This window comes from Ornithodoros turicata, chromosome 2 (assembly GCF_037126465.1).
Source record: "Ornithodoros turicata isolate Travis chromosome 2, ASM3712646v1, whole genome shotgun sequence".
Taxonomy (NCBI): Eukaryota; Metazoa; Arthropoda; class Arachnida; order Ixodida; family Argasidae; genus Ornithodoros; species Ornithodoros turicata.
Genome location: NC_088202.1, coordinates 139,528,500 through 139,541,971, shown reverse-complemented (window position 1 = coordinate 139,541,971; position 13,472 = coordinate 139,528,500). Strand labels below are relative to the sequence as shown.

General features: G+C 46.2%; 2 protein-coding genes across 2 annotated transcripts in view; one reads left to right on the top strand and one right to left on the bottom strand.

The window, feature by feature from the left end:
* Window positions 1–7,844, top strand: part of LOC135386226 (cullin-1-like) — a 31,389-nt gene extending 23,545 nt beyond the window's left edge. The window contains exons 15-20 of the mRNA XM_064616040.1: window positions 148–224; window positions 296–430; window positions 1,272–1,364; window positions 3,441–3,662; window positions 4,515–4,628; window positions 4,702–7,844. Of these exons, the coding sequence (XP_064472110.1) occupies window positions 148–224; window positions 296–430; window positions 1,272–1,364; window positions 3,441–3,662; window positions 4,515–4,628; window positions 4,702–4,782 (722 nt within the window). The 3' untranslated portion in view covers window positions 4,783–7,844. The remainder of the gene's footprint in view (window positions 1–147; window positions 225–295; window positions 431–1,271; window positions 1,365–3,440; window positions 3,663–4,514; window positions 4,629–4,701) is intronic.
* Window positions 7,845–9,287: 1,443 nt separating this feature from the next.
* On the bottom strand, window positions 9,288–12,306 carry LOC135386225 (next to BRCA1 gene 1 protein-like). Its single transcript, XM_064616039.1, has one exon. It carries the CDS (start codon window positions 12,267–12,269, stop codon window positions 9,870–9,872), a length of 2,400 nt encoding a protein of 799 aa, XP_064472109.1. The 5' UTR covers window positions 12,270–12,306; the 3' UTR covers window positions 9,288–9,869.
* Between the last annotated feature and the right edge of the window lie 1,166 nt (window positions 12,307–13,472).

The window sequence follows — 13,472 nt, the reverse complement described above, 5'->3', positions numbered from 1 at the left end:
CTTAACATGGAACTAATGTTTAGCAATGTTATCAAACTTGGGCAGATACGGGTTTAACCCTAAAAAGTCAGGCCCTAACTATGTCTTATGGTACCTGCCTTTAAATCTTTGCTGATGAGCTTTCCTTTACAATTCTTCCGCGTTCAGTGGACTTCAGCATACAAGTCCTCAGCTCGGGTTCCTGGCCTTTCCAGCAGTCGTTCACTTTTGCGTTGCCGCAAGCCGTGAGTCCGTTTTCCAAGTGCTGCATGTCGTAGTCCCGCACAGTGTTTGCGACATTCGTGCTTTGTTTCAGCTGGAAAGGAGCGTACAGCGGTTTACGGTGTTCTACAGTAGCCAACACAGTGGACGCAAGCTGCACTGGCTCTACAATATGTCCAAGGGAGAGCTCATTGCGAATTGCTTCAGCAGAAATCGATATACACTGCAGGTCAGCCATTATTTCGCTGGGGGGGTCCCTGAAATCCACCATTTAGAATAAACGCTCAAGAATATTCCGCAGAAGAAATACACGGTTAAAAATATATCTCCTAAAATAAAACCGATTACTATCCCCGCTTAGAGATCACCGTTTAATAATCCACCGTTAAAAATAAACTGTTTCAAAATCCCCTCTACTATCTAGCACGGAGGCAGACTGATTGCAATTTGCGCCGGGTTAGATCAGGTTATGTTAGGTTAGGTTGGGTTAGGTTAGTTTGGGATAGTTTAGGCTACTTTGGTCCTGTGAGGTTAGTTTAAGCCGCTTGCTTGGGGGGGGGGGGGCAGTTCACCTTGATTTGGGCCATACCACGTGACTCTAGCAACTGTAGGGTGGATTTGGGGGGATTCTGAAACGACTTATTTTTAACAATATATTCTTAACCGTGGACTCCTTAGCGTTTTTATTTAAATGGGGATATTTCTGCGATTATTTTGATGCGTTGATTTTTAAGCATATATTCTGGGAGATATATTTTTAACAGTGGGTACTTACGCGTTGATTTTTGAAAGATTACAGTAGAACCTCTTTATAGTAACTCCCCTTGTAGTAAAACTGTGCTTATAGTAAACGAGAACTGCGGTCCCGATAGAATCCCATACATTCAATGGCACACCTGATATAATACAACTCCTGATCTAGTAAAATTTCATCATGGTCACAGAGAGTTTACTACAAAGGGGTTCTACTGTACTTTTAATGGTTTCGAACGAGATACACCCATTTCACTGCTCTGTTGCTGTTACGCTTCGTGGTTGTTTCTGGAATGGTTCTGCGGTTTTCGGTGCAGGCATCTACGTTCCAGATGGCTGTGTTGCTGCAGTATAACATAGAGCTATCGTTCACTGTGCAACAGCTGCAGGAAGGCACTGCAATCAAAATGGTAAGGTTTTCTCGTTTTTGTAAGTTTTGCCCTTGAAAGTAGCATGAACTGTGTGTGGTGCGCTAGATTGCTCACTATGTGTAGAACCTGCAGTCTTCGGGAAATATGTTTTCCCCAATTCGGGGGTTAAAAATTGGGTAAACCAACATGTGCTATGAATTCGAGTGGAAAAACTTCCGGCATGCTAAATTTGGGGAGAAATTGGTCTCGAACGAACTGTCGTGGTTTTGGTACAAACGATGATATAATTGCGTTTGCTGCCATACAAGCTGGTGTGCATTCCTACAGATGTTTCAGTGAGGGCAGTTTGCCGGGCAAAAATCGTGTTTCACCCTAAAGAGGCCACCTTCATTTCGGGGGTGCAAATTCGAGGAAGGAACGGGTTAAACCCTGAAACTTCGGGCTCTAACTATAAGGCAAACATGTACTTAAGAAACCTGCCATTTTCCCGCCTTTGAATCAATCCTTTATTTTTTTTTTTTTTTACTAAGTCTAAGATAGCGGTTTTGTTGCTCATGTCCTGCGTAACAAAGTTTCCTTGAACCTTTGAAGCAGTGATATCAGTGTATCTTTCGTCTCAATGTAGTGAAGCCTCGCTGTGAATATACTCAGCGTAATAAAGTTTCCCTGACGAAGCTATGAAGGTACACTGAATAGCATTATGCATTGCAGAGCCAAGTATGCCCGATGTAAATAAGTATTGCTGCGTTTTGTTTTGGCTTTGTTACATCAAAGTTTAACTGTATATACGACATGGGTATTCCTTTAACCTAAAGGGGGTATGTGGTTAACGGGAGTTACTGTAGACCCCCTGAATTTGTGAATGGGGGGCGCAAAATGCCCACGGAGGTGAGGTGCCAGAGTGTTGTCTCATCAACACGGTCAACACCTTGTCGATTGATGAGGTAGAGCTCACATCGGATGGCAGTGGGGGATGGAAGGGGCCGTCGGTTGGGACCTGGGGTCCCTCTGAATTCAGGACGTTGCGCCACCCCTGGTGGTCAACATGAAAGGGCGGACTTTATCGAGCTTGTGGCAATGGGAAGCATGAATGTAAATGGTCTCTTAACGTTTTACCGCGTTTTCATATGCTAAGATCTTTGTGAGGGAATCAAGCAGCCCTACGCAATTGCTCTGTTGTGTACAGGTGCAATGTATGGCTAACATAGCCGGAATAAGTGGAAGCTTTTACATGAAGTAGAAGTTAATTTACATGAAACATGCTGTAGCACCCAAAGGCCCTTAGCAAGCTGTTCAGCACCAAGCCGTAGATTTACTACATATCAGGAGTTTTGTTATATAGTACGAGGAGCAAAATCCTTTAAAATCCCCTTAAAGGGTACAAAAAAAGCGGCGAAATGGAAATTGGGGGCTTCTTGGGCCCAGAGCAAGAACCAGAGTGGTGGCAAAAATCACTCATATGTGAGTAAAAAGCTGGTATAATAGAAATTTGCTTCGTAGCACAACCGTTTCTTTTACGTCAGCCAGTTTGAGCAAACTTGTTTCTGTACGAGCATTAAAACAGTCCGCTTTCAATAAGGATGTGACATGCTGTCATACACGCGCTGCTCCTACATTCTTGACACATGAAACATGTTTCATGTCTGCAGACATGTATGAAACAGACATGTGTGAAACATGTGCAGACCACACAGCACAAGTGACACGAGCAACACAAGCAACACAAATGCACGGAGGTGCCACTGAAGCAATTGAGGGCAGTAGCATTGAAATGGTAGCTACTATGGAGCACACGGGGCCACTACTAAACAGAGTTTTTTTTTTTTTTTTGATCTCCTGCTCTCACACCAGTGACCATGCCAAATAATTTTTACTGAACCGGTATCCTGTAGTGTTGTGGTTTACTATATCTGCAGCGCAATAAGCCACAGAAGATGTAACAATTCATTCTGGACCGGTGTTTGTGTTTACAATAACCGGATTTCTACAAGAAGCGGAGTTAAAATAACTGCGTTCTCTACTGCGTTTAGAATCATGAGATTTAAGTAGATTCTCTATTTTTTATTCTCTATTTTTTTAGTCAATGTAAATATGTAGAAACATCTTCTCTTGCAGGATGTGCTTCTGCAGGTGTTGCAGATCTTGCTGAAATCAAAGCTTCTGACGTGTCCCGACGAGGAGTCTGACCTGCGGCCAGATTCTGAAGTGAGCCTCTATGAGGGCTACAAGAACAAGAAGCTTCGAGTGAACATCAATGTGCCCATGAAGGCTGAGATGAAGGTGGAACAAGAAGCGACGCACAAACACATTGAGGAAGACCGCAAACTTCTCATTCAGGTGTGTGCACGTTGGGAAACGCTTCGTGCCTCGTCGGGTTGCACCGTCGGCATGAAGTTGGGTCGGATACGTATGACCCCGAATTTCATTGTAACGTCCAACTTCACCTTTCACGCCATGAAAGATGTCAGATACACATACTGGGAAATTGGGCACATTTGCTGTCAAATGTGGAACTACTGTAAGTAGAGCCTGAAGTTTTCGGGAAATTTTTTTTTTTCCAACTTCGGGGTGGTAAAAATTGGGGAGATAAACGTGCGTTCTAAATTCGTGCAAATTCGGGTGGGAAAAACTTCCAGTATGCAAAATTTGGGGAGGAATCGGGGCCCTGTTACTCTATTACTATCGTACTGGTTTGGTACAAACGGTGATGTAATTGTGTTTGTTGCCAAACAAACTGGTGTTCGTTCCTACAGATGTTTCAGTGAGGGCAATTGGCGGGGTAAAGATCGAGTTTCACCCTAAAGAGGCAACCTTCAATTCGGGGAAGAATCGGGTTAAAATCCCTCATCTTCCCTAAACTTCATCTCCTAATCTATCCCTAAATCCCTAAAACTTAAGTCTCTAACTATAAGTGAGCTTCTGGATTGTAGCATTTGCTGCAGCAGCAACCTGCATGTGTACATGCACCTCACATCTTTCTGGCTATCATCATTCGCGTTCACTAAAAAGTTGCACATTGTGGAACGCGATCGTCTTCGTTGCCTACTCTTCAAAGATAAAGACTGTCTTACAGCTTCAAGAGCATTTTCTTTTTTTTTTTTTTTTTGCTCTAAAGCAGGTGTGCAGGCATAAAATGTGCCTGCCGACGCTCCGTCATTCCGATACCTCGTTTTTTTGTTTTTTTTTCAGGCTGCTATTGTAAGGATCATGAAAATGCGCAAGACCCTCAAGCACCAGCAGCTGCTCGCCGAAGTCCTAAACCAGCTGTCGTCGAGGTTCAAGCCTAGAGTTCCTGTAATAAAGGTGCGTTTCAGCGAGCGTCTTTTTTATTTTTTTTATTTTTATTTTTTTTAAGGCACCCCCTTTCTCCTTGCAGAAATGCATAGACATCTTAATAGAGAAAGAATATTTGGAAAGAGCCGAAGGACAGAAGGACACTTACAACTACCTTGCCTAAAGCCTGCACGGACGTCCTGCGGAGCACCAGCGCCGAAGAGAACCCCTCGGCCCTGCGGCAGTTCGTTCGTCTCGGCGAAAGTGCTGCTTCCTTCCCGCCGAAGCGGGCCCCACACGCAAAAAAAAAAAAAAAAATTGTGGCGCTCACTCGTGCTGGGTGTGGATGGAGAGGGTGGAATTATGGACGGACAGTTTCGAGAATTGTTGAAAAAAGCCATTATGAACTGCTAACCTCGAGCCACGTACGGCTTGACCCGCAAGCGCGTGGTTAGCCGCCGTGACGGGACAAAAGGTTCAAAGGCCACTGTGCTCCCTTGCTTTTTTTTTTTTTTTTTGCCCTCTTTTAGGTACCCTCCTCCTCTTTCTCGTCCCCTTTTTTTTTTTTTTTTTTTTCAACATTGTTTTTGGCACCCCCTCTGAAAAAAAAAATGAAAAAAAATGCAATGAATGCAAACGGGACGGGTGTGCCATTCTGTGATAAAGGCGCGATGCTGCTGTCATCTCCTTTTGGCTCATTTTTAATTTTTGTATCCGCGAGGACATCTCGTCGCCCCCCTACTCTCTCCCTCTCTCTGCATGTGCGGCACATGTATTGTTTTTAAGGAAATTCGTGCAAACAGCTTGCCCGAAGTGACAGTTTAGAATACAGTGGTTGGTTCTCTTGATACTGATTGTGTCTTTTTTCTGTGTAGTAGTTGGCTTTTCTGGAAATTGAATGAGGCAGCTACAGGGTGTGTGGCTTTCCCGGTTGTGCTTTTCTTTTTTTTTCTTTTTTTTTTTGAGGCGACAGTACGGTGGGCTCTTGTTAAAGCTGACGTAACTCGTCCGCGGCGGACGTGGTGAAGAGCGGTTTCGGGCGGTCCGTTACGGGGCATTTGGTGCGTGCTGCGTCCGAATGCCCCGTAGGTAGGCCCGTGTCTTTCGAAGGAAGTTTGGTGTGGGGCAAGAAAAGCGGACATCGAGGAAAGTCTGCTTTTCAAACTACACATCCAACTTACGTCCTTTTTGACTTTCTATCGCTTTTGAATCGCTCGACACTTTTGAAGCTCACTCAGAGAAGGCAGAGTAACACAATCTGGCCGTAATTTTGGTATTTAATCTGCAAATTCTTGTCATCATGGGAGCTCTGTATACCACAAGCTCTACGATCCGCCGTAGTAACCTTCATCCTGGTCTTTTTCTCTACATTTAGGGAAAAGAAAAATCTCTCGCGGAAAGAGGTGTGTACGCTAGGTCCTGGTGATTCACCACAAGTGGACTCTGTTTTCCAGGTTTCACATCCTCTGTCTGTAGCAGTTAACTAAAGCAAGTGGCTTTTTGTCTGGATAGGCTTTACCCATAACCCTGAGGGTACAGTGCAAAAGCGGCTTTGAAAACACTTTGGGTGAACTTGTCGAGGGCAAGTTTGTTAGCTGAAGGAAATAAACTCGAGTACATGCTTTGCTCATGCATCTAGGAGATGCATAGCACATTTCATAAACGTTGGAACACATGAGCATTACATTACATGAGCATTAAACTGGAATTCTGGTTTAGTATTAAGAGAGAGGATAGGTGGGTTGACAGTGTGACACCCCAATGTGTTGCAACCGGACACGAAAAGGAGTTGAGTTCGCCACAATGTCTCAGTGGTTGATGGCAGTGTACATGTTCTATAGTTTTACAAAGCATGGCAAGGATTAGGCTTAACGTGCGAGCGTTGTGTATGTAAGTTGTGCCTCCAGTTGAGAAGTCCAGGAGGGATTTTGGTCATGGTTGCCTGTGAGTGTATGTGTCACATATAAAATTTAAAAAAAAGGCCAAAAAATTGTTTATTTTTAAAGACCAAATTGGGGAAACAGTCAACAAATGAAGAGTACCCACCAAGTTTTTATTTCAGTAACATAAAAGAAGCTCAAAAGTCTACAGTCATTCATTGATTGTGTAGCATCTGTTGGAGAGGACAATTGTGCTGTGATAAAGGCTGTTTGCGTACTGCCACCAGTTATCTCATCATCTGCGGAGGCAAATGCCAATTGTGTCGTGGTCCTATTATGCAATGATGCTCCATATATTTGACATGTGCATCAGTTATGCACTGATTTGTACAGAAATTGTGCCTTCCTACAGCAGTATTAACCATACAGCAGTCGAATGGGATCCTTACATGCAGAATTTACATTGGGATTGCAACCTACCGAAACACAGAAAGAATTGCTTTTCCTATCCTCTTGGTTTGTTTGATTATAGGGTTACTGGAGAGGTTTGCCTGAGCAAACGGCTTGCTACTCTGTTCACTCTTGGTGGTCTGGGCAAGATCACCTGTAGTTGCAACTTGTCCTGCATACTTCTCCATAGCAGCAGAGCACACACAGTAGCAGGACATACTGGGCATTGAGGAAGAAATTACCGTACTGGTAGATAAATATTCCGTGCAACAATTTTTTTTTCTGTATTACACATTTCTAATCATTACTTAAAAGTAATTTTGACAATTTTCTCCAAATATTATTCAAGCTTTGGAACCTGCTATCTGTGCTTCGTACCTAGTCAGGTAATATTCGCGCTCGTTTCTTATGCAAACACGCTGTCAAGCGGATTTGGCGAAACCTTGTCACTCGGTGGGACGTGTTTGGTGCAGTGAAACTTTATACGAGCTCGGATAATGGAACTTCCCGTCCGACACGACTCTCTTGCACCTCTTGTGTTTCATTTGTAAAGCTTTCCACATCATCCTTGATAATACATTTTTCTGCTTTATTTCCACGGAAATCACATTGTTGCGGGACTTACTGTACAGTCACACACGGCACGTTACAGAGACGATGTTTTTCGTTCTTCCAGTTAGCTACAGGATTGTGGGTGCAACTGGATTCAAGCAGAGATCACTGCGAACGTTGAAATTAACAACAGCCTACCGTGCTTGACAGCCAACAAACAGTAACATAGGCCTAGTATTTGCTGCCATTGTCCCATTGATCTTGCTGCCCCCCCTTTACCTTGCTTGTAATTATTCTACAGTTTTTATTTAATTTTTGGGAAATGTTGTGTTGCATTAATTAAAGAGAAAACGACGGACTTCCCCATTTTACGGTCTTTTTGTTGGTTCTGTTTGGTGTGTGTGGGGGGGGGGGGGTTGCTTCACACGAGGAAATAAATTGCAATGTCCCAATCATGGCAACATCTTTGCTCATAATTGTAACATTTTTTTAAAACAGTCATTTCACCATGAAGAAGCTATGTTGAGCAGTAGTTGTGCAAAGGAATCATGGGCATAGCCGGGGGGGGGGCTTAGGGGGTTCAACCCGCTATACATTGTACCTTCGGCATAGTGCATTTGGGGGAGGAAAACACCTCCTCTCCCATGTAAAAATCCCCATAGAACCCCCCCAGAATATTTTTCTGGCTACCATGCCCACTGTATTTCTTCAAAAACCTATGTCTGTGCTACATATCCTTATCTCATGTCCGTCATGTAACAGACAGCGCAAACATAATATCAGATAATTTTACAAATACTCGGTACCTCTTCACCCACCCTCTTTTGTTGGGTGATGAGGCTATTATTCATTTTAGCGCAGTATTTAATTTCCTGAAAGACATCAGAATTCTTAACCTCTCGCAGTTTTACAGTGATGATTCACGCCCTGTTTTAACTAAATACATTGTGTATTTTTAACTAGTCGCATCCTCATCACTGTTGCAGCGCACGATGATCTTAGTTGTCAATACGCCGTAAAAACTTGAATCAAAATCATCATCATCATCATCCAAAAAGGGCGAAACCTGCAAAAGACATGCAGCACAAAACATGAAGCAGACAAAGTACTTTCTTGGGAACCCCCTCTGGTTCTTGTGCTCTAAACACATCTTGCATCAGAGTTAAATCAAACGCCATTCCTTGCCTGCGGCCCCAGCTGGTGCTTCGAAGAAAAAAATGGCCGAAGGCGCTTTGGTCGTCTGTTTACGGTTAGAGGGAAGATCCTTGTTATGAAGGCGTTTTCTGATTGGCGCACCCGGGGTGGCCCTCTTCTAACTTTGCAGGCTGCAATGACGTTCAAGTTGACTCCGACACGAGCTGTACACCTCGTTAGGTATATGTCTGACAAATACCCCAGTATGCAGCAAGCCTGTCACTAAAGCGTTTCACTATTGGAGACAAATCGTGTCAGCTTTGCCCGTCACCGCTGCTGTGTATGCCCTTGCACAAAATATTGCAATAGTAGATATTGCACCCTCCCCCAGAGGTTTGGCTGCCATTTGTGCAGTTGAATGGCAGACTGCACTTCAGACTGGAATGCCGGTAAATATTTAACAGCTACATCACGTACTGCCTAAATTCCCAGGTAAACAGCAACGTTAAAAATATTTGCGGCTGCCAAACTGGAGCTTCCGTTGCATCTTTAGTGTGTTCCTACTTCACAAGTACTGATCTGATAACGTGGACTGTACCAATTACAAAACGAAAGACGTAGCGCCGCCCCCCTCTCACAACAAGCGTAACACAGTCTATCACTGAACAGAACAGACCATTTAAAATGTGTTTTTATTTCCAGAGGTTACATTGTGCATACCTACATTGCTGCTCCAGCCTACACATCAACATTTCTAAGAATAAAATGCAAACCAAGCGTGGATATCCCATCATCCGTACATCCATCCCTACAAGATACAGTGCTCAGTCAAAGGGATAAAACAACGGTGTTCTACAGCTTGTCTCACAACTCAGATACAAACTGGAATGCCGCACTAGCCTCGTTACCAGTGAAACCACAAAAATGGAGGTGTTAGTCAGGAAAGGCTCTACGATTGTGCTGTTTCAGTAACGAACAACGATTTCCATTAACTTCATGGAGAAAAACAAAACAAAAAAAAGTCAGATCGCAGGTAAGAGAAAAGATCTGGTACACCTCCTCTCCCTAGTGTGGGCAAGATAAACTAAACTAAACTAAACAAAAAGGGGTGCTTGTTTCTAGGGTAAGGAAGGGCTCGTGTTTAGGGCATGCAGCAAATAGCACCTGTCACTAAAGCAGTTTAAAACTAAGTGGACTAACGCGAAAAATGGTACACACATCCACCACTGGTGAAAGCTTTCTTTTTTTTTTCCCCTCAGTCAAAGGAACACATGAAAGGACGAGGAGAAGGCGGTCCCTCCGCATGCGCAGGCAACCAGTTGCCCTCGTTGCTGACCAACTCCTCGACCACGCGCTGGACGTCTCCGTCGTGCTTCCGCAGCAGCTCGGAGTTGCGCTGTCGGTTCGCGAACCCCATCTCGAGCAGCCTCTCCATGGGGCTGATTGCGGCCCTGTGGCCCGCGGGGGGAATCCACCGCGGAGAGCTGAGCCCGTCCTGCTGCTGGATCCCGGAGAAGACGGTCTTTGCGGTGTTGTAGACCGTAGCGGCCGCGCTGAGCGCTCCGTTGACCCAGGCCTCGGGCAGCGCCTCGCCGACGCCTTCCACCTTGTAGGTCTTTCGAGAGGAGAAGGGTTTCTTCGTGCTGCCGGGCGACGTTCCTGCGGAGGTGTCCTCTCCCTCCTCCGCCGCGTCCTTTTTGTTCTCCTCTTTCTTCTCGGCGAGTTCCATACTTTGTGCCCGCTGTTCTACCGACTCTGTGAAGCTGCATCGTACCGGGATGGTGTTGTCGCTTCCGCTGCTGGAACGTCCCGAGTCGCTGTCCGACGGGGAATCGTCGTATATGTTCGGACGTAAGGTGCTCTTCCGCGGCGGGACCTGAGGCACGTCCGACGCAGACTCGGCGGATTTGCTGGGTTCGCAGAGAACTTCGCACGACGGTGCGAGGCCGTACACCCGCGCTGCATCGCCTTCCGACCCGTGTTCAGCATCTTGCTTCACTGCAGCCGAAGCAGTGAAGGGGATGTTGAGGTTGAAGCACGGAGGCAGAGGCACTACTTCAAAGTCCGCCTCCGTGTCCACGCTGCTGAGGCTGAGAACGCTGGCCGATTCTTCTGTGTCGTGATGAAGGGGCATGTCGAGGATGGAGATTTCAGATCCGCCAACCTTACTTGACTCATCCTCGGCGTCGGAGGTTTCCGGCGACTTGAGCGGAGTCATGCCCGCGGGACTGTTGTACGGGGTCGCGGTCTGGGAGACGATCTTCGTCTTCAGCTGTAAAAGGTCGTCCGTCTTTGACGCCTGTTCCGGTGCAGTGTCGTCGTCGGGCCCTTGGACGACCTTCAAACTTGCCATGTGCTTTAGCTGGGGCTCGAGAGTTAGTGCGGGATCAACAATGACGTTGCACCACAGACGGTGACCAAAGAAGCCTTCCGGTCCGCACATGCGCCAGTGGGTCTGGTACTGCCCCGGTTCCAGCGGTGCGGTGAACTGAATTTCGAGCGTCCCCTCTTCGTTGGACGCTACGGGTGGGGCTTCCGTGGCCGTGTCGCTGGGCATGAGGCCCAAGGTACCCCAGCGGTACTGGAAGCTGACGCTCTTGTCCCACGACTTGTACCCGGAGTTGCGCACCCTCCAGCGTTTGGTGAACCGCGTCCCAGGCTGGACGTGGGTCCAGTCTGGAATGGTGTCGTCGCACACAAACTCACAGCCGTACGGTTCGAGGTTCAGGCACTTCTCGGTGCCCGGCGCCACCTGTCTGTATACGTTCGCGTCGCGTAGGTTGTACTTTTCGAGTTTCTTCATTAGTTTCTGAATTTTCTTCTCTTGCTTCATTTCCCTGCCGGCACTCTGCCTGCTCGGTGAGCGGATTGGCCTGTGGCTGCCCACGCTGTGTCGCTTGCGGCGGTACCCTTGCGTGGCAATTTGTTTGCGCATCTTCAAGAGCGAATGGGACGCGTCGTGAACGCTCGGCAAAGACTCGCATGCCTCACAGAGGTCAAAGTTTGGGCACTCCCAGCACTTGTAGCAGACGCCTTGAATAGGGTCCAAACAATTCCCACATGTTGCCCCTTCGCGGTACGTCAACGCCTTGTCAGTGGGCCGCACGTCCGTCGACTTGTCGGCCTTGTTGGACGCTAGTCGCCTGCAGACCTCTTCGGTGACTTCTTCTCTTAGTTGATCGCGAAGGGCGGTTACGTATTTACGGAACCAGGCAGGCGGGGTGTCGTCGTTATCGGTTTGACTTGCCTGGACAGTGGCGTCGTCGCTGCCGTTTACAAACACGAACTCCCCGGACTCCTTCTCGCGATACGACCTGGATACTTTTTTCGGTGCGGCTCCACCCACATTGGAAGTTTCTACGACTTGAATCTTTAGGACGTTTCCTTGCTTTGCAGCCACACGAAACGCTTCCTGCATTTCTAGGTCCGACGAGAGTTGAATCCTTTCTTCCTCATCATCAGCATACGTTAGCCTCACGGATTCTTCGGACGCTCCGCAGCCTGCCAGTACGGCGTCTTTCACCGCATCCCAAGTTGACTGTTGAGGAACTGAGAGCTGGAATCTCACCGGTTGAGGTGTAAAGTCGACTTCGATACGTGTCTCTGACATGTTTACATAATTTTCATCATCAACACAAGCAGCTGATATGCGCATTTTCTTCCCCTACATAGAACCTTGCACTACGTCACTGATGCGTCACTGCTCAGTGTTAGCAGCACCTGTTTGAAGGACCGTGTAAAAAGTTTCGGTTTCGAAGCTCTTGGTACGGTACACTTTGTTTCGTTTAACTGTACTTTGCGGACTTAGCGTTTGTGTCAGCTTGCATTATTTTGTGGTACAGGAATAGCACATCCCGTGTAAAACTATCGCATCGGATATGATTAGGAATAATATTGCAGGCGCGCGTGCTTTCTGCTGCGGAATCTGACCCTATTTTCTGACGCAACGGCGCTTTGCTGTTTCAAGGTCCACAATTTGCGTGCGTTTCACATCGAGCAAGCCCGCGAAGCTTGTGTTGTGAATAGATATGAGATTTTTTACAGCGTTTCCGCGATACGTGGGTTAGAAGCCACGAACAAGAACACACGGAGGGAAGTCATTCTAGCAGCTGTCAGGCTTGGTCAAATACGCTTCTCTTTAGCACATTTTAGTTCCCGTACCGTCAAATTAGACTTTTTTGGGCCTATGCCGTCCAGTGGTCAGTGTTCCCGTCTTTCTGCTTCTATCAAGCAGATTTCATTTCAAGACCGGTGCTTAGCCATATGCCTCTGAAGAAAATATAGAACAAGAAATTACCCAGGAAGGATACAAGTCAGGCTTGTATACAAGATATTTAAAAAGTATGTAAGATATGTTACTGAGTACAGATGAGTAGAGTACTAAGTGCTCAGCCTTGAAAAGTACTACATACTCAAAAAGTAGCTCGTTCCAAAGTTGTAAATTTTACTGCGGACGTTTTCGGAACCTCTGTTCTACCGATCGGGACCATCAGCGAAAAATATTTCACGTCGCGACACTTTTTGGTTTTTAGAGTAATTAATTGGTTTCAAATTACACATTTTTTCGCGCGGAACAGCGTACCAACGCGCTCTTTCGCTCAGCTATCACCTGCTAATTACATGTTCATCCGCCTGGTTCACACGCGGGGGCGACGGAAGATGAGCTTTTAGTGGTCTTAATACTGATGTAATTGCCGATACTGCTAATGAGATGCTTTGCAAGTTGGCAAATGGGTAAAAAATAAAAAAATAAATAAAGCGAGTATTTTGGCAGGGACTAACTTAAGAAATGAAATGAAAATCGACGGCTTCAGATTCACTGCTACGAAAACGCAGACCTGTGGAAGAGAGAACCTTG